We start from the raw sequence: 20943 nt of genomic DNA, 5'->3' as shown, positions 1-20943 counted from the left end.
AAGCTCAGACCAAAATAAGACGTTAGTGGTGCATTGCCGGCCTGCCCTTGCCATAGTACTTTAGGACAGTAACACAGAGGTTTTGCTGGGTCAGAGTTCAAAGGGTCTCTCCAAACATCCTTCTTATTGCACATCAGTGATGAACTGTGCACATGATGTTATCAGGGTGGTCACACTCCAATCCACTATCAATGCTGTTTGTGTCTGCAAAAGTTTTGGGGTGGAATCACAGTTGGGACTCAGCTACATTAGTAAAAAAACCACAGCGATTTGAATGTGCTATAAACACGCAACACCAGGTGGCCCCAGAGAGCAGGAAAATCTAAAACATGATTTTTCTTTTGCTATAATGATCCAATTCCTGACTTACTTATAGCGGGTCCCCGGTCCCCCCCCCTCCGGTGTCTAGATCCACCCTTGCATTTCCAATCAGGGCATATCCTGACACTACCTGTGGAAATCCCATAACTTTTTCATCCACAAATACTCCTGTTTACTTTTTTACTGTGCTTTTGTTACACTGCAGCCCCTCCCAACAGCAGCAATGTGTCCCGATAGAACCATAGCTCAGTTGTTAGAGCATGAGATTCTTAATCTCACGGTCATGGGTTCGAGCCCCACTGCAGGAGGTTATTGAACTAGATCAGGGGTAGGCAACCTAAGGCCCTTGGGCTGGATCCGGCCCAACCACCTTGTCAATCTGGCCTGTGGACGGTTCGGGAATCAGTGTGTTTTTACATGAGTAGAATGTGTCCTTTTATTTAAAATGCATCTCTGGGTTATTTGTGGGGCCTGCCTGGTGTTTTTACATGAGTAGAATGTGTCCTTTTATTTAAAATGCATCTCTGGGTTATTTGTGGGGCATAGGAATTCATTATTATTTTTTCCTTCAAAATATAGTCCAGCCCACCACATGGTCTGAGGGATGGAGGACCGGCCCATGGCTGAAAAAGGTTGCTGACCCCTGAACTAGATGAACCACATGGTCCCTTCCAACTCTACAATTCCATGATTCTATTATTCTAACCAACAAAAGCAGGCTAAATTCACTACCAGTGTGGATTTGTGTCCAGAACACAGCTGCAATAAAACACCAGCGTTAAGGGGCCCAAAGTATCCCCACCATGTATTTGAAAATATCAAGCGTTTCCCTGCATATATGACACAGGACAAAACATGCAACACAATGCAATAAAAGACTTTTATTATTTGCTGTGTATTTACATTTTCGTCTCCCAATTTTTATTATTTCTTTACTCTATTTAGGGTATTCTTGGGATTCTTCTTTGTCTGAGGGTGTTCTGAAATATAAGTTGGAGAACCGATGTTCTGGGGACTGCCTTCCTGTGGACTTCAGTAAAACTGCTGCTTCCCCTGTTGCTGCCTGTTTGCATTCGCCATGTGCATCAGTTTGAGGAGGAGATCCCCTGCCGAGCTGTCCAGCACAGTCAGGTTCCTTTCAGAGGGCATTCGACTCCTGTCGCTGTTTTCATCCACGCACGCTGCATCTGTGGTGCAGCTCTCTGTGGAAGAAAGGAGTAAAAAAAATATGAAATTTTCTGCGCTTTAATCTTCTGGCAAGCCTTTTGGGTTGGTCACAAAGTCTCCCCTGGTATTCTTGCAGTGCAGCTGGTAAAATGTGGGCTAGAGGATGTGAACTGTTAGGTGGATTTGTAGCTGCTTGACTAACTGAGGCTCAAAAGGACTCCCCAATAGTTCCTCGCAATCTTGGGAGAAAAGGACATGTGGGGTGCTGCAGGGTTCTGTCCTGGGCTCGTTGTTGTTCTACGTGACTTGGGTGAAGGCATAGAGGGGATGATAATCAAATCTTTAGATGACACCAAACTGGGAGGGGTAGCTAAAACCTCAGAGAATCAGGACTGAAGATGAGCTTCACAGATTGGAGAACTGGGCCCAAACTTTTTAAAAAAATGAATTTACGTAGGGACAAATGTAAAGTTTGACACATTGGCAGGAATAACCAGATGCACAAATATAGGATGGGTGACACCTGACATGTGAAAAGGATCTTGGGGTTTTAGTAGACCACAAGCTTAGCATGAGAGAATGACAAGCTGGAATGTGTTCAGAAGAGGGTGAACAGGGTGACCAAGGGTCTGGAACCCAAGCCTGATGAGGAATGGTTGAAGGATATTGGGTATGTTTAGCCTGGGGAAGAGAAGACTGAGAGGTGATATGAGTCGTCTTCAAATATCTGAAGGGCTGTCCCATGGAAGACGGAGCAAGATTCTCAAACAGAGATTACAAACTCAAACTCATAAGGATATGTAGGAAAGCCTATTACCTTTTATATGTGCTTAAAGGGGTAGATGAGTTCCCCTAGATCTTCTTAAAGGCATAGAGTTCTATGGACTAACATGAACTTATCTCTACTCATAAACTCGTATCTCTAATCCTGTAACAAATTATTGTGTCATACATATCCTTACAAGTTTGAGTTTGTAATCCTTGTCACAATACACACATTTGCATGGATTAGTTTTTGTTACAATTGACTCTTGATTTGCGAGTAGGGACCACTCCCACTACTGAAACTTTGGCCTGAGTTCTTGGTGTGCTTTTTTCATGGTCATGACTTGTAGCAGTTAATGTGTCTTTGCCTTGGTTTTCCACTTGCTTTTTCTGACTCACATTCCCCCTCTTCCTCTCTCCAGCACCCCCTCTGGCTGAGCTTCATCTCCCGTGCACGGATACCCTTACCGTCATTGCAGCATATGCCGGACGCTGCACATCTCCCTCCTGCGCTGCAGGGCTTCCCGCCGGCCTCACAGGGCGAAGGCAGGTAATTTTCCTCCAGGCACCGCAGAGTTTCCGGGGTGCCAAAGTAGCAGCCAAATTCTTCTCCGCAGCAGATGCTGGGGCCAAAGCAGTTTCCTTTCTTTCCAGGACCACAAGGAATGCACTGAGAGAGAGAGAGAGAGAGAGAGAGAGAGAGAGAGAGAGAGAGAGAGAATGGGGTGGTGCTGAGTTTGAGTTTGGCTATGGCAACGTGACTACAGGTATGCTGAACTAGATGGGTGTTTGGTCTGATCCATCAGGGCTCACGAAAATCCATCCAGACCAACGTTCCCTGACTCACAGCAACAAGCCGGGTGCTGCCAGGTATCCCACAAGCAGGGGATTCCCTCTCCCTGCCTTGGCTATCGGTATTCAGAGGTATATTGCCTCTGAGGCTGAAGGTTTCATCCAACCATGCTGGCTAATACAGACCTGTCCCCCAGGATGGATTTCTCTAATTCCCCTTTGAAAACCATTTGAGGCTACAGTCCTAAGCATATTGTCCTAGGTCTAAACACCATGGGTGACATCCCACTTAACGTTACTCAGGGTAGACACACTGAATTTAATGCACATTATCATGATTATGGCAACGTTTATATCCTACCTTTTCTCGAAGGAGTTCAAGGTGGTCACATTGCTCTCCCTCTCCCCATTTCATACAGGCATTGTATCAGTTAATCATTTTATATTTAATATCCCTCACCACATCTACCAGGCAGAGTGATGCGCCTCTCTCTGAATCCATTTTCTTTTTAGCAAGGTTCAGAAATGGACTTTCTTTTTACTCCAATCACACCAGGAATCTTCATTTGAACCGAGTGCCAATGTGAACGTTTATTTCAACAAGCTGATCCTCACCAATTAGTATTTATTTCTTTAACAAATTTTACATCCCGCTTGGTTGTAATGAAGCATTTAAGCAATTTGCAAAAAGTAATAAAATCATCTAAAGAAAAGTGTTTTAAGTAGGTGCTGAAAACAGTACAGCAAAGGGAGCTGCCTGGTGTCAGTAGGGAGGGAGTTCCAAAGTTTGTGTGTTGCCACACTAAAAGGCTGATCACTTGTAACAGGGCCAGTCCCACAGACTGAAGCCATTGACTGGGCACATCTGGGGTAAGGGATTCATTCAATTATTGCTTAACACAGATGAAACGCCTTTGATGCACCTCAGTCATAAACGGTTACTTCTTTTAATGGCCCTCATTCATTCATAAGAGGTCTCTTCAGAAGAGCAGCACAACTTAATATAAAACGGCTGTTTGGAGAAAATGGGTTAACTCGGAAGTTGTGCTACAATGGAAGAATACTTTGAACACAGAGCATCTAAAAGCCAGGGGGAAGATTCCTTTTTCGTACGCACACCTACTGGAGTGAGTTTCCTAACTTTTCCGCTGGTGTGCCTGATGTGCAGACACCATCCAATAATAGACGGTCATGCTGGGAAAACCACCTGCTCACTTTAAGTTGCTGTTAAAGGCACAAGAGCAGACCAGGCCCTTTTCTTCTTATCAGTTGGCAACGCTGCACTGGTCTGTGTGCAGAGAAAGTGGTTAAAAGCAGTAGGTGCTGAAGCTTAAAGTCAGGGATGGGGACATGCGGCTCTCTAGCTGGTGTTGCAATGCAGCTCACATCAGACCCCCAGGGAACATGGCCAAATACCCCAGAGGATACTGGGAGTTGTAGTCCAACAACATCTGGAGGACCTCAGCATCCCCACCCTTGCTTTGTGAGATCAAGGTTGCAATCCTGTACTTACTTACCTGGTTGCAAGTCCTACTGAACTCAATAAGGCTTACTTTTGGGACGCGGGTGGGGCAGTGGTCTAAACCACAGAGCCTAGGGCTTGCCGATTAGAAGGTCGGCAGTTCAAATCCCTGCGACGGGGTGAGCTCCCGTTGCTCGGTCCCTGCTCCTGCCAACCTAGCAGTTCAAAAGCACGTCAAAGTACAAGTAGATAAATAGGTACCACTCCGGCAGGAAGGCAAACAGTGTTCCCGTGCGCTGCTCTGGTTCGCCAGAAGCGGCTTAGTCATGCTGGCCACATGACCCAGAAGCTCTCTCGGCCAATAAAGCGAGATGAGCACCACAACCCCAGAGTCGGCCACAACTGGACCTAACGGTCCGGGGTCCCTTTACTTTTGAGTAGCTATGTATAGGCTTGCACCACACTCACATTCATTTAATTTATTGAGGCATTAATTGAGGCCTTTGAAAAGGAATGGGCTTTCAGGAAGGCAGAGTATTCGCTATGGTGCTTGGAAAAAGAGCATCAAAAGGGAGTAAATGCTACAGTACGAGTGCTGGTATGAAAAATGCATATAAATCTAATCTGCAACATTTCTAGTGCAAGAGCTGTGCACAGAGCATGACCTCATTGCTTCCCTTGAGGGAGAGTTTCACAATGTCCAGCTCACAGATAAATAAAGGGACTGACACATGTCTAACCTATGAGTTAGTGGCAAGCTGTGGGCCAAATCTGAACCCCAAGAAACCACACTTGGCTCTGCTAGCCCTGCAAGCTTCTCTAGGGAACAGAGGTACAGAGAAGAGCAGCACTTAACACAGGCAACAGAAATGGGCCGGCATGGAAGGTTGAAAGCTGTGCTTTGAGATCCCTGCACCATTACTAAATTAAAGTCTTTCCTAAGATGCTTACTGTCTTATCTCCCTCTCATAAAGACATATAAATCTACGGCAGCACACAACCCGTGTGTTTAGGACACCTTTAAAGCACCTAAATAATCCTGGGAATTGTAGTTTGTTAAGGGTCCTGGGAATTGTAGCTCTGTGAGGGGTAGACTGCCATTCCCAGGATTTGGGGCGGGTGCGCTTTAAATGTCCTTTAAAGGAAGGGTCGTCTCTGCAGCCTTGAGGGAGCATTCCTTCACTCTTTTGCTACAGTAGTTGCAGCACCTCTCTCTCTTCCCTAAGGAGCAGTGCTCCATCCCTGTAGAGCAGAAACAGGTCTCAGAGGCAGAGCAAAGCAGAAAAGGGATTAGGGACACAAAGACACCTTTGGAACAATTCCCCCATAACCAGCAAAGGCGCAGAAAAGCAGTCTCTTTCGGAGACAGGCGCATCAATTGAGATTTGCAGGTGCATCAATTGAGATCCTCTCTCTCTCTCCTACCTGTCTGATTTCTGTGTCTGGGAATGCTCTCTTTCCTCCCCGAGGGCAGTTCTGGATATAGCAAGCCGAAGACAAGGTGAGCAGGCAAAGGACGTAGACTGGAAGTGAGGTCTCAGGCATCTTGGTGGGCATGCAAATCTCGCTCGCAGGCTGTCTTCCTCTCCTGGCTTCTGCCTCCTGTATCTGCCTCCTTCCTGGACCACCTGGCTCTTTATACCCTTCGTAGCTCCCCTTTGCATCGACGCAACACTTCTATCATCATGGCCAGGATGTTTATTTTCTCTGCCCCCACCCTCCTCCGCACAACTCATACCTCTCCACCCCTCCAAGCTGGACTTGAAATCACATAATAATTGAACCAATTCAGTGCAGAGCCAAGCTCAGGTCCCCAAAGTGTCTCTCTCTCTTGTTTGTTTTATTTTATTTTTAAGTGGCGCAAGAATATTATTAATACGTGCATCATAATAAATTTGAGTAGGATGGATTGCAGCACTGGAGTACACAGGGAGGGGAGTTTGCCTGAAAAGAGGAGAGAGGCCTTCTGGGTGAATTTTCTCTGCCTGTGTGTGCAGTACTTCTTTTTCCAGGCGTTGAAGGCATCAAAAACAAAATTCTGGCAACAATTTCTACACAATTCCACTCATCTTTATACCCTTCCCTGCGGCTTGTGGAATAATTTGGCTGCTTGAGCCCTGGCATTCAACAGGGGATGCCCAGATCTGTCAAATCTGTCAAGGCCCTTTCCACCTGGCCTAGGGGGTGAGGCCCACACTCACCAGCCCCACTGAAGAGACTCCTCATGAGGCTAGAGGAACATCGCCCAGCTAATGTTTTAGTCATTGATTGATTTTAATATGCTGTACACCGCTTTGAGATTTGTATTAAAAATATAAAGCGGTGTGTGTGTGTGTGTGTGTGTTGGTTTCTTGGAGTTTCTCATGTTCATTGGAATTTTAGAATTTCCCAGAACATATACATTTGTATGCAATTTTGCCTAATATGCACATTTGTGCAAAGCAACATCCAGTTTTTGCATGCGATTTCCACTTATATATACCCAACGCATGCAGTTTGGGGCACGTTGCTTGGCAGTGGAGCTGCATTGCAAAATTTGAAGAAGGGCAAGTTTCAATGGTTGGCTATGTTTCGGTTTGCATGTTGTTCTGCAAAGTGAGAATTAGTTAGGGCTGATCTTTAAATGCCACCTGAATCAAAAGTCTCCCCCATCCTGGGGCAAAAGGCGAAGGGTTAAACATAAGATACTTACAGATACAAAAGAAAGAGGAGGCTTCGCCCTCCCAGACTTTAAATTGTATTATGAGGCTGCATGTTTAGTTTGGATTAGGGACTGGATAAAACTGGAAAAGGAAGAAGCATTAGATTTGGAAGGTCATGATAACAGATGTGGATGGCTTGCATATTTATGGTATGGGAAAGGGAAAGTACATAAAGGATTTTACAATCATATAATTAGGAAATCATTAATGAGAGTGTGGGAGAGGTACAAAGACCTAATAGAACAAAAAACACTTTGGTGGCTATCAACAATTGAAGCTTCATTACTTAAGCCACTTGGTAAAAAGGGAAAGTGGCCTATGTATAGAGACTTACTGAGACATCAAGAAGGAAAATGGAAATTAAAAGATTATGAGGAAATCAAAGACCATTTTCAGAGTTGATTGCATTACAGACAATTATATGAGATGTACAAGGAAGATAACAAAAAAAGGGTTTGGCTATATAATTTCTAGATTATATGAAAATGATGTATAGATGGTATACTACACCAGCAAAAATGGCAAAAATGTATAAATCCGGGTCAAATACATGTTGGAAATGTAAAGAAAAAGAAGGTACTTTGTATCATATGTGGTGGGAATGCAGAGAAGTTAAAAAATTTTGGGAGATGATATATAATGAATTGAAAAAAATGTTCAAAATGACATTTGTAAAAAAGCCAGAAGCATTTTTGTTAGGGATTTTAGGACAAGACCTACCAGGAAAAACAAAGACCTTATTTATGTACACTACAACAGCGGCAAGAGTCCTGTTATCACAAGGACGAAAGAATGAGGAAATCCCAATGAAAGAACAACAGCAAGAAAAACTGATGAGCTATGCGTAGTTGGCAAATTTAACATATAAATTATGTGAGAAGGACAACCATGACTTCAAGGAAGAATGGGAACTCTTTACAAACTATTTAAAAAGACAACAAAAGGATTTGGACTTCTTGGCAGGTTTTGAATAAACATCCACAAATTTATTAGTAGAACATAGGATAGATAAGGCAATGATATGTACAATTTTACAAGATGCAGAGAATAATATGTGTAAACAAATTAGAGAGGTGAGCTGAGGGAAGTCTCTGGAGGGTGGGGAAGGGAGGGAGGGGGAAAGTAATTGGATATATTGATTTATAATTTGATTTGTTAAATTTGCTCAATAAAAATATATTTTTTAATTTTTTTTAAATGATATTTATTCAAATTTTCAAAAATACAAAAGCATTTAAAAACATCAACAGAGTAGAAAAACAAAAAGAAAAAGAAAAAAGGCAGAAAAAAGAAAAAAGAGAAAAAAGTATATAAATTCAAAATTACTTCATTTCATTATCTTGTCTCTTAGACCTCCTCATACCTCCCTTTTTGTATTCCAATTTAATCATTATTTCAGCAAATTCTTCCCATATTTGTCAAAAATAGTTTATCTTAACAATCTATCTCAATTTAAGAATATTATCTTTAACTTTATCTTTACCTTCCAAACCATAAACTTTAAAATTTAGAATTTAAATTTATATTTATACTTAATGCCTACAAGTCTTTCTGCTAAAGCCAATTATTTCCTTTCCGGCACAATCTATTATTTCGTTAATATTACTCAGAAATAACAAGATATATAAAAGAAAGTTCTCTTCTAATTTTATCCATTGTCCCTTTCTTCCTGGTTTCGGGTTGTGTCCGTCCTTTCTTCCCTTTAAGTCTTAACCTTCAGTCGGGTGTTCTAATGTCTGAGGCTCTCAAATCACTTCCATGCCCCCTCTGCTGACTTTCTTGATCCTGATTATAATACGACACTTCCTTGTCCCTTGTTGAAGTCTTTCGTGGTTTCTTCCCTTTTTAAAAAGTCTCCCCCATCCTTAGCTTCAGGCGGCAGATTCTGTGAGGGTGGGGGTGGATAGGAGTATGTGTTTTCTACGTTGCCTGGCCTGCACTCCCTAAGGGAGCCTCTTTCCCTCAAATCCCATCTCCCATGTTGAAGAAAAATATTACTAACAACATTTGTGCATGGATTTGGTGAGGGTGCCATCTGGCCCTTTGCCTTAGGCACGCAGGTCCTGCTTGAGCCATCAAGAGTCTCACTGCCATCCCAATATTGGCCATATCTGGCATGGTGAATCTTCCCTCCTCCCATGGGCTGCTTGTTTGACGCTAACCCATGACGGGGCCTTTTCAGTGGTGACTTCCCCATTGTGGAATGCCCTCCCTAGTGAGGTGAGCCTGTCTCCATCATTATTAACTTGCAGGAGGAATCTGAGAACTTACCCAGGCATTTAGTGGCTGAGGAACACTGTCGCTGGCAACCTCAAGAACATTGGATGGAACTGTGTTTTTAACTGCAGTTTAATTGTACTAGAAAGTTTTCGATTGTTTCAAACTGTTTTGTAATGTTTTTGTTTGTAAGTTGTATATCTGCATGCTGCCCTGCCTCCTCGGGGATAATATAATAATAATAATAATAATAATAATAATAATAATAATAATAATAATATAATGCTGGAGGGTATTAAAAGCACATTCAACTCTTTGGCCAACACAGATTGAGACAACTCTGCTGGTGAAGTTTGCCAAATGCAAAGAGCGAAATCTGCAGTGGGCAAGATACTGGGGCTTCTTGCTGAAGCTTTTAAAGGCAGAGAGACGCCCACCTTGGCTTCTGTGTGCTGGGGTTAGAAGCGGAGCTCTCGCATTTCACTTTCCTCCCAAACCACAAGGAGAAACCTTAGAAGGCCTTTTGGAGAAGGCCATTGTGGAAGTCGTTCATCCTCACACAGATGGGGATTTTTGTGGAGGATGAGTTTTGGCTGTATGAACCGGGGCTGAACGGCCGCATTGCAATCAGGATGCGATGTTTGCGTGGGGATGCCATCTGCACCCTGGCAGAGAGACATCCTCTCCGGGATTCTGCTGGGAGCGAGGTGTGGGCAGGGCCCACAAAAAGATCATTGGGAATTTGTCAGTGAGGTGCTTTGTCACCTTGCTGACAAAGGTTCATATAGTTAAAGCCATGGTTTTCCCAGTAGTGATGTATGGGAGTGAGAGCTGGACCATAAAGAAGGCTGTTCGTCGAAGAATTGATGCTTTTGAATTCTGGTGCTGGAGGAGACTCTTGAGGGTCCCATGGACTGCAAGAAGATCAAACCTCTCCATTCTGAAGGAAATCAGCCCTGAGTGCTCATTGGAAGGGCAGATCCTGAAGCTGAGGCTCCAAGATTTTGGCCACCTCATGAGAAGAGAAGACTCCCTGGAAAAGACCCTGATGTTGGGAAAGATGGAGGGCACAAGGAAAAGGGGATGACAGAGGACGAGATGGTTGGACAGTGTTCTCGAAGCTATGAACATGAGTTTGACTAAACTGCGGGAGGCAGTGGAAGACAGGAGTGCCTGGCGTGCTCTGGTCCATGGGGTCAACAACAAAATAACATTTTTTTTAAAAAAAAGGAAAAAAGAGGAAAAAAAGAAAAAAGGAAGTGTGAAGGCTACCTCCATGTTTTGATTCAAGGACTGCCAACGTAGTGCCCATTGGTGAGTCAACTCTCACCAAACCTCCTCCCTCTGTTTTGCAGTACTGTGGTTTGTTTGGGCCCAAACAACTCCCTCCAAATCCGAGCAACTTCTCCTCGGGTACCACCCCCCAACGCCACCCCTGCAGTGCGGTCCCCAAAGGAGGACGCTTCCCAGACCTGAGACCAGCAGGGAATGACCTTAGGAACGTGGAATTAATATGCAAAGGGGAATCCTGTGAATTGCAAATGCGTCAACAAACCCCTCTCAGAGGGCCCGTTGCTGCCCGGGCAGATCAGCATGGCAGATTCTTCTCATCTTTCAACAGGAATTATGAAAGGTCGCTGTTCATTGTTTAATTAAGAGGAAAATGAGGAGCGGAGGGGGCGAGGGTAATGACAGCTTAGCAGAACATCATATCCGAAATTCCTGCTGCGTGCAGCTTGCTTCAAAAGGAGGGGAAGTAGTACATAGCAGGTAGGCAGAGAAGGGAAGGAGGTTTATTTCCGGCGAATAAATTTGGGAGATGTGTTGTGAGAAGGTATGGTGCTCATATAGGTTTATGAATGTAGAGTTGTTCCATCAGGGGGGATACACATTATTTTTATTAATGGGGGATGAGCGTGTGAAAGGAGAAAAGTCAATGTGGCAAAGTGATTGGACCAGGAGGCAGGAAGTTCACCATGTAGCCTCAGGCCAGTTACAGTCCCTCACGCTAACCTCCCTTGCAGGGTTGTTGCGTGTCGAGGTCCCCAGGGCCACCCCAATAACTCACACATCACACAGAATTTTTGTTTATGGTTTTTGGCATAATTTTGGCCACAACTTTATTAAAATACAAAAATCTGAGTGGTTGCTTAGGCATTGGTTGCAACTATCTGCCCCCACCATGGGGGACAGACTGACATTCCACACGATGCGAAAGTCAGAAAAGGGGAATACACTTGGGGGTAGTGACGGAGCAGGGAACCTGCCCTCAGCTCTCACCCAAAATGCAACCAGGAGCTCATTGCTATGGCCCAAGCCCCCTTGACAGAGTGGACAAGCAATAGTTAGCCCCTGATTCCTTTAACGGAATCCCTTGCAGCAGCAGCATTAGAGGGTCAGGCACAGCCAATCCATACCCCTCAACCAACCAAACCATAAACCAATGCCTAACCGCAACCTTACAAGTTGTGATGATTTGCTACGCAGTAGGCAAAAACCAAATGGCCCCAGCCAATCAGCCAGATGGACAAAATTCCTACCGGGCCCCTGCCCCAAAGCAGACGACCCCATGACAGGCATAGCAAGGTCAAAGCGAACAACCCTATTCTAGGGAGGGAGGGACGGGCAATCCGATGCACGGGCGAAAAGAGGAAGCCCTAGCCTCGTGCAAGGAGTTTTAGCATTTCTGGCTGTCAATCAACAAATGGCAACATTAACTTCTTCCCAACAACAAGGGAAGCCCCAATCGGATCAGTGGCCAACGATCAATTAGCCCGCCCCCAACTTTGGAGTGTCCTGGCAGCCCCCACCGCAACACGTGCTCTCCATGAAGGAGAACATGTTTTGTAAGGATAAAACAGTGAGACATTGTTTTGATAGAGCAATGTGTGCTCTCTTGAGCTCCTTAGAAGAAGGGTGGGATGTAAACATTGTTAGAAAAGCTGGGCGTCTCCCCATCTCTCTGCTGAGTGGTGGCAAAATCCCAGGGCGTTCCCAGCACTCACCCAGGGTCTGTGCCCTGTCGGAGAATTGAGGCACGGCAGAGACAGATGTAGCTTTAAGAAATATGGTTTGTTCACCTATTTATCCACTCCAGCAGATGCAGAATGCCGAGGCGAGACTCCTTACAGGGTCCACACCATGGGATCACATTCACCCAGTGCTATACCAGCTGCACTGGCTCCCGGTGGAGTACAGGATCAGGTTTAAGGTGCTGGTTTTAACCTTTAAAGCCCTATATGGCCTAGGACCCTTGTACCTACGGGACCGCCTCTCCTGGTATGTCCCATGGAGGACCTTATGGTCTTCAAATAAAAACATCTTGGACGTCCCGGGCCACCGGGAGGTTAGGCTGGCCTCAACCAGAGCCAGGGCTTTTTTGGCCGTGGCTCCGATCTGGTGGAATGCTCTGTCACAAGAGACTAGGGCCCTGCGGGACTTGACATCTTTCCGCAGAGCCTGTAAGACAGAGGTGTTCCACCTGGCCTTTGGCCAAGGCACAGTCTGGCCCCCTCCTTCTGTAATCCTCACAGAACTCTAGCCCAATGGTTGCCATTAATTTGATTTTGAATTGATTTTAGAATGAATTTATTTTAGAATGTTGTGTTACTTTTATTGTTGTTAGCCACTCTGAGCCCGGCTTCGGCTGGGGAGGGCGGGATATAAATAAAAATTTATTTATTTATTTATTTATTTATTTATTTATTTATTTATTTATTTACACACACCTTCAGTCTGCATGGAGGGAGTCCAGTTTTTACAGCACGGTCATTTCAAGAGGGGCTTGTCGCTCACAGCAGTGCAGCTCTGGACTCCAAAGCATCTCTCTAGCCAGCCTGCAGCCAACCTGCCCAAGATGGATCCCAGCCTTTCTTCTTCCCCTTCTTCTTCTCAGCAACTCCTGCTCAAAACTCTCTTTCCCTGTCCCCTCACACCCAGTTACTATGGCAAGCTTCCAAATGCTGAGTCTCTGTCCACATTTCAGGGCAAGGAAGGAGGACTGTTGCATTGCCCATGGCTCTCAATGGCCCTCTATTGTTTCTTAATGGATCGAGCTTGATCAGGTCATTTTGCATAGGCTAGTTCATGATTTCCTCTGCAGCTTATATTTATCCCTTCACATGCCAAGTAATCAAAAACTCACAATTTATTAATTTTTAGGGTTCAGGAGGAGCGGTTCCTCCCAATCTATAACACCATGATAGATTCAATCTATAAGACCGGATAATGATACAGGTTTGCAGCTGCAACCTCTTTAGAAACCAAGCAAAGTACAGTGGTACCTGGGTTCTCAAACTTAATCTGTTCTGGAAGGTCATTCCAAAACCAAAGCGTTCCAAAACCAAGGCGCGCTTTCCCATAGAAAGTAATGCAAAATGGATTAATCCATTCCAGACTTTAAAAACAACCCTTAAAACAGCAATTTAACATGAACTTTACTATCTAATGAGACCATTGATCCATAAAATGAAAGCAATAAACCATGTAGTGCAGTCACACACACAATCATTCAATCAGTAGCTGAACAAAACAAAAAAAGAGCCGCAAAAAAATAGCAAAATAAATAGCAAAAACAGACAGACCTCAGCGTAACACTCAAAATGGAAGTGTGGCACTCAAATTGGAAGCGTAACACTCAAAATGGAGCATGTTCGGCTTCTGAAAAAAGTTCGCAAACTGGAATGCTTATTTCCGGTTTTGCAATGTTTGGGTTCCAAGTTGTTTGACTACCAAGGCATTTGAGAACCAAGGTATCACTGCACCGCTTTATCTCAAATCGCCAAGAAAGGTGCTGCGATAGAAAAGGTGGAAAAATTCCAACCCTGCAATAATTGCAGATAATTTGACTTTGTCGCAGGCATGCAAGGAGGAAACCTCAAGCTTGATGGGTGACTGTAAGAAAGGGGGGGGGTGTCACACAGAGACAGGAGATGTTTAAATTGCTGCCACTCCACTTTCCTTCAGCGGCCAAATCTATACACAATTATATCATCTGATGCCCATTTGGCAGTCAGGGCAGAGGACTGGCGTGCCTGAGAAGTGGCTGTCAGAGTCACTTACAGGGAGACGGGGAAATGAGTGGACATTACGCTTTTGAATCACGGCTCAGCAATTTACGCCGAAGGATGAAAAGTCATCTTCATAAAATAGCCACATGCACTCTTGCTGAAATGGCCCTAATACAGTCTTCACCCATGTAAGGAATTAATATCTGGGCAGGGTGGGGGGAGGCAGCAAAAAAGGCTCACAGAGGAGAATCAGTGTCATAGTGACCCAAGTCTTGTCCACCAGCCCCTCTTGCTTAAACAGACAGCATCTTGTAATGTGGCCAGACTTCCAGGCTCTGCTTTTTTCAGGATGCTGTCTTAATACACCTCTACATGAAGGTGTAGTGGGACGTGGGTGGCGCTGTGGTCTAAACCACAGAGCCTAGGGCTTGCTGATCATAAGGTCCGCGGTTCAAATCCCCGCGATGGTGTGAGCTCCCGTTGCTCGGTCCCAGCTCCTGCCGACTTTGTTGTTGTTGTTTAGTTATTTAGTCATGTCGTGACCCCCTGGACCAGAGCACGCCAGGCACTCCTGTCTTCCACTGCCTCCCGCAGTTTGGTCAAACTCATGCTGGTAGCTTCGAGAGCACTGTCCAACCATCTTGTCCTCTCTTGTCCCCTTCTCCTTGTGCCCTCAGTCTTTCCCAACATCCAGGGAATCTGCTCTTCTCATGAGGTGGCAAAGTATTGGAGCCTCAGCTTCAGGATCTGTCCTTCCAGTGAGCACTCAGGGTTGATTTCCTTAAGAATAGATAGGTTTGATCTTCTTGAATGGATAGGTGTGATCTTCTTGCAGTTTGAAAGCACTTCAAAGTGCAAGTAGATAAATAGGTACTGCTCCAGCAGGAAGGTAAACAGTGTTTCCGTGCGCTGCTCTGGTTCGCCAGAAGCGGCTTAGTCAAGCTGTCCGCAGACAAATGTCAGCTCCCTCGGCCTATAGAGCGAGATGAGCGCCCAACCCCAGAGTCGTCCATGACTGGACCTAATGGTCAGGGGTACCTTTACCTTTACCTTTACCTTTACATGAAGGTGAAACTCCAATAGTCCAATCCCTGGCATCTCCAATTAAAAGATTCCCGTAGCCCCCAAGGCTGCATTAAGGTGGGCTTGTTCCACTGCTGGTTTTCTAGAAAAAGAGGTGCCAGAGTTTACCATGAACTTCTCCCTTGTTCTCTTAAAATAGCAATGCCGCCCACCTGAGAGGTACCGGAGCTGAGATTTGGTGAGTTCTGGCTGGAAAAAAAAGCTCTAGTTGGTCCCCAAAATAGTGCTCACCCCACCTCTTTCAGGTATACAGAGCCAAAGCCATTTAGGGCTTTAAAGGTCAGTACCAGCACTTTATGGAAGTGAGAGCTGGACCATAAAGAAGGCTGTTCGCCGAAGAATTGATGCTTTTGAATTCTGGTGCTGGAGGAGACTCTTGAGAGTCCCATGGACTGCAAGAAGATCAAACTGATCCATTCTGAAGGAAATCAGCCCTGAGTGCTCACTGGAAGGACAGATCCTGAAGCTGAGGCTCCAAGACTTTGGCCACCTCATGAGAAGAGAAGACTCCCTGGAAAAGACCCTGATGTTGGGAAAGATGGAGGGCACAAGGAGAAGCGGACGACAGAGGACGAGATGGTGGGACAGTGTTCTCGAAGCTACCAGAATGAGTTTGACCAAACTGCGGGAGGCAGTGGAAGACAGGAGTGCCTGGCGTGGTCTGGTCCATGGGGTCACGAAGAGTTGGACACAACTAAACAACAACAACAACAATCAACACTTTGAATTGTGGTTGGAAACGTACTGGAAGGCAATGTAGATGACCGGTGTTACATGGTCTCGGTGGCCGCTCCCAGTCGCCAAGTCTAGTTGCCACATTCTGGATTAGTTTCCAAGACAGCAATGGAGTTTCTGACACCATCACCACAAGGCTAGGATTCTTATTGTGTGTGTGTGTTGTGTGAACTGTCCATTGGCATCACTGGAGATTTATTATTTTGTGGCTCCCCCATCCAGGCATTGCCCAGTCCCAGACCTGCTTAGCTTGAAGCAAAGTGGTGCCTTCATATATCATCTCCCATCACCTTCAAAACTTTGCCACTTTTGAAACCCACCTCAGAAGTTTCTAAGTGAATCAGTGAATTATTACACGGAAAGGAAGGACTCTGTTATTTTTTTAAAAAAAAGCTGACCGCTGTCCCAAGTGTGGTTTCTAGACTGAATGAACCCACTGCGAGACCAGACCAGACTTCAGATTACTGTATCTTAAAATTACATTAGCAGGAATTATCCACCCTTAAATGACTCCGTCTCCAGAATGATAATGTAGGAATGAAAGATTAAAATGCAATTACACTCTTTAAAGCCAAGGGAGGTTAATGAAAATGTTTTCCAAGTTAAGGAAGACTCTCTCACACACAGCCTGGAATCACTTAATGAAATCAGCCAATGCATCAGCTCAGAGGCTGAAGGTGAAAAACAACTGCTATGGGTTTGCAGGGAGCAAGGGTCCCCTAAAATTGCTGGGTGCCAGCTTGTCCCCATAACTTCTGAAATTAACCAATGTGGGATTTGAGCAAGGGATTTAGCATGGTTGGTGGTTCGAATCCCCGTGACGGGTTGAGCTCCCGTTGCTCGGTCCCTGCTCCTACCAACCTAGCAGTTTGAAAGCACATCAAAGAGCAAGTACAGTGGTGCCCCGCAAGACGAACGCCTCGCAAGACGGAAAACCCGCTAGACGAAAGGGTTTTCCGTTTTGGAGGCGCTTCGCAAAACGAATTTCCCTATGGGCTTGCTTCGAAAGACGAAAATGTCTTGCGAGTTCCTACGGGGTTTTTTCCCTCCCCCCCCCTTTCCTAAGCCGCTAAGCCGCTTATCAGCTGATCCGCTGATAAGCCGCTTATCAGCTGATCGCTAAAAGCCGCTAAACCGCTAATAGCGCTAATCCGCTAAGCTGTTAATGGGCTTGCTTCGCAAGACGAAAAAACCGCTATACGAAGAGCCTCACGGAACGGATTAATTTCGTCTTGCGAGGCACCACTGTAGATAAATAGGTACCACTCCGGTTTAGTCATGCTGGCCGCATGTATGCCGGCTCCCTCGGCCAATAAAGCGAGATGAGCGCCACAACCCCAAAGTTAGCCATGACTGGACCTAATGGTCAGAGGTCCCTTTCCTAAAAAATAAGTCAAGCCAGCTTCCTCCAGAGCTTGGGTTAGAGAGGTGCCGCCAAAAAACAAAGACAGGGGGTGGGGGTGGCAGAGTCATTACCCTGGCAAATGTTGAGACATTCATCATGGGGGGTTGGGGAAGAGATGCCTTTTACGTGTTATAACGCAGGGCTGCCTCTGAAGGTGGTTTGGAAACTTCAGCAGATGCAGAATTCGACAGCCAGGTTGCTCACCGGGGCAAGACGCTTTGAGCATCTTACATTTATCCTGGTCCAACTGCACTGGCTGCCAGTTAGTTTCCGGGCCCAATCCAAAGTGCTGGTTTTGACCTATTAAGCCTTAAACGGCTCAGGACCCCAATACCTCAAGGACCGTCTCTCCCCCACCCCCATGAACCAGTCCAGACCCTGACATCATCCTCTGAGGCCCTCCTTCGTGTGCCTCCTCCTCGAGAAGTCTAGAGGGTGGCAACACGAGAACAGGGCCTTATCTGCAGTGGCTCCCCATTTGTCGGATGCTCTCCCCAGGGAGGTTCAGCTGGCACCTTCATTATACAACTTTAGGCTCCAGGTGAAAATGTCTTTCCTCGACCAGGCTTTGGGCTGATTTGACACCCAATGCCCTTTTAAATGTGTTGAGGAACTCAGGGGTTATTGGGTTGTGTCTGTTCTTATTTTTATTACGCATTTAGTGGTTTTTTTATGTTGTAATTTTGTGTTGTGAAGTGCCCCGAGATCTACAGGTATAGGGCAGTATACACTTTTTAAAAAACAATAACTTTCCCCAATTACGTCCTCTCAGCTCAAACATACTAGGCGAGACCCACCATAACATGTGTGGCTGTTGGCTCACTCAGCTGGGCTTCTCCTTTCTTGCTTCTACTGTTGTCCTCTAAGGTAAAGGTAAAGGGACCCCTGACCATTAGGTCCAGTCGTGACCGACTCTGGGGTTGCGGCACTCATCTCACTTTACCGAGAGCCGGCGTACAGCTTCCGGGTCATGTGGCCAGCATGACTAAGCCGCTTCTAGCGAACCAGGGCAGCGCATGGAAACACCGTTTACCTTCCCGCCGGAGCTGTACCTATTTATCTACTTGCACTCTGATGTGCTTTCGAAACACTAGGTTGGCAGGAGCAAGGACTGAACAACGGGAGCTCACCCTGTTGCGGGGATTCAAACCGCCAACCTTCTGATCGGCAAGCCCTAGGTTCTGTGGTTTAACCCAAAGCGCCACCCACATCCTCTAGGCACCCTCAAAATCTGCTCTGGTGAGTTGGGGGAGCCCTTGGGATGGGGAGGGAGGAGAGGGCGGGCACAGAGGCAGCTGCAGGGGGCCAAGAGAAACCGGAAGTCCTGTTGCAGAAGCCTGTGGAAATCACCTAGGACTGGGCAATATATCGTCCAAAACCGGTTTGAAATCCACATTGTGATATCGGTTTCATAATTATTGACCTGGCAATATTTTGTGAATCATGATGTGTGTGCTATGCAAAAATCAGTGTGTGTGTGTGGGGGGGGGGAGCCAGCCAATGCCTCTACATAGCTCCATCCTTATTTCAGACTAGAGCTGGGAAGGCCTGGAAAAAACCTGGAAAAATTTGGGGGGGACGGACGGATGGACGGACAGTTCCCCCCCCCCCGGAAAAATTGAAAAGAAAAAAAAAGTTTGATATAGTTTGACTATTCCACACACTTTCCCAATTTTCCAGAAAAAAATAGCTTTAGGGGGAAAACTGGGATCCCCCCCCCCATTTTTCTGTCCCCCCCCGGCCTTCCCATCTCTATTTCAGATATCGTGATATATTGGTGTATCACAATGTATAGCTGGTGATATATCATTATATTGACATCTGAAGGCAGCCCTGTTTAGGGAAGCTTTTAATGTTTGATGCATTACGGTATTTTAATATTTTGTTGGAAGCTGCCCAGAGTGGCTGGGGGAGCCCAGCCAGATGGGCAAGGTGTGTGTGTGTGTGTGTGTTTAAAACAAATAATAATAATATTGAAGGCCAGATATATCACCCAGTCCTAACGTCAGCCACTGCTTTTCAAGGAGAGTTCACATTCAGCGGTTGAGCAGCCCAGGCTTGCAGATGCAAATGAATTGTGGTACATGCATGTTATAAACTACACTCCTGGCCTTGCATACAAATGGGATTTTGCTGTTTGCTATAGCAGTGACCATTTCAGAAAAGGCAGAAAAATGGCCGGGTTTTAAAGTGGACACCAGGCAGCATGCTCAGCCCAAGAAAACCCTGCCTATGTCTGGCAAACATCCTCAAATGAGGTATGGCAGAGAACTAATAGGACAATAGCGAGCATCTATTCATAGGCAGGGATGCATCATTAAACTCTCTCCCACTGAACCTTCGCAACTAAAGGATGCCACGGAGGGCAGCAATGAAAAGGCAAGACGGATGTCCTTATTGAAGGATGCTTGGGAGAATTCCACTCAATAATAATAATAATAATAATAATAATAATAATAAATAATTTATTATTTATATCCCGTCCATCTGGCTGGGTTTCCCCAGCCACTCTGGGCAGCTTCCAACAGAATACTAAAATACAAAACCTATTAAACATTAAAAGCTTCCCTAAACAAGGCTGCCTTCAGATGTCTTCTAAAAGTCTGGAACAGTGGTGCCCCACAAGACGAACGCCTCGCAAGACGAAAAACCCGCTAGACGAAAGGGTTTTCCGTTTTTCGAGGCGCTTCGCAAGACGAATTTCTCTATGGGCTTGCTTCCTCCCCCTTTTTTCGCTCCCCCCCTTTTTCTAAGCCGCTAAGCCGCTAATAGCCGCTTAGCCGCTAATAGCCACCAAGCCGCTAATAGTGCTAATCCGCTAAGCTGCTAATAGGGTTGCTTCGCAAGACGAAAAAACCGCAAGACAAAGAGACTCACGGAACGGATTCTTTTCGTCTTGCGAGGCACCACTGTAGTTTTCTCTTTGACATCTGATGGAAGGGTGTTCCACAGGGCGGGTGCCACTACCAAGAAGGCCCTCTGCCTGGTTCCCTGTAACTTGGCTTCTTGCAGCGAGGGAACTGCCAGAAGGCCCTCGGCACTGGACCTCAATGTCCGGGCAGAACGATGGGGGTGGAGACGCTCCTTCAGATATACTGGACTGAGGCCGCTTAGGGCTTTAAAGGTCAGCACCAACACTTTGACTTGTGCTCAGAAATGTACTGGGAGCCAGTGTAGGTCTTTTAAGACCTACTCTCTAGGAAGACCTACTCTCTAGGAAGCCTACTTCTCCAAATGTGCTTTAACTACAATGGCTGGGGGCTACAAGGGGGTGTATCTCTCCAG

The 20943-nt window shown here is 45.8% G+C and overlaps 1 protein-coding gene across 1 annotated transcript; it reads right to left on the bottom strand.

The window, feature by feature from the left end:
• Positions 1-1182: 1182 nt before the first annotated feature.
• LOC307223805 (vasotocin-neurophysin VT-like) lies at positions 1183-6157 on the bottom strand. Its single transcript, XM_079990104.1, has 3 exons — positions 5933-6157; positions 2722-2923; positions 1183-1523 (listed from the first exon to the last, which is right to left on the bottom strand). Exons 1-3 carry the CDS (start codon positions 6062-6064, stop codon positions 1354-1356), a joined length of 504 nt encoding a protein of 167 aa, XP_079846230.1. The 5' UTR covers positions 6065-6157; the 3' UTR covers positions 1183-1353.
• Between the last annotated feature and the right edge of the window lie 14786 nt (positions 6158-20943).

Source organism: Podarcis cretensis, assembly GCF_951804945.1.
Source record: "Podarcis cretensis genome assembly, chromosome: 9".
In the NCBI taxonomy this organism is placed as follows: Eukaryota; Metazoa; Chordata; class Lepidosauria; order Squamata; family Lacertidae; genus Podarcis; species Podarcis cretensis.
This window is presented reverse-complemented; position numbering and strand designations above follow the sequence as displayed.

Coding starts and splice junctions, on each gene's coding strand:
- LOC307223805 (XM_079990104.1), bottom strand. CDS start 6,064: ATGCCCACCAAGATGCCTGAGACCTCACTTCCAGTCTACGTCCTTTGC. Junction 2,924..5,932: donor CAGACACAGAAATCAGACAG/GTAGGAGAGAGA, acceptor TCTCTCTCTCAG/TGCATTCCTTGTGGTCCTGG. Junction 1,524..2,721: donor CGGCATATGCTGCAATGACG/GTAAGGGTATCC, acceptor TTTCTTCCACAG/AGAGCTGCACCACAGATGCA.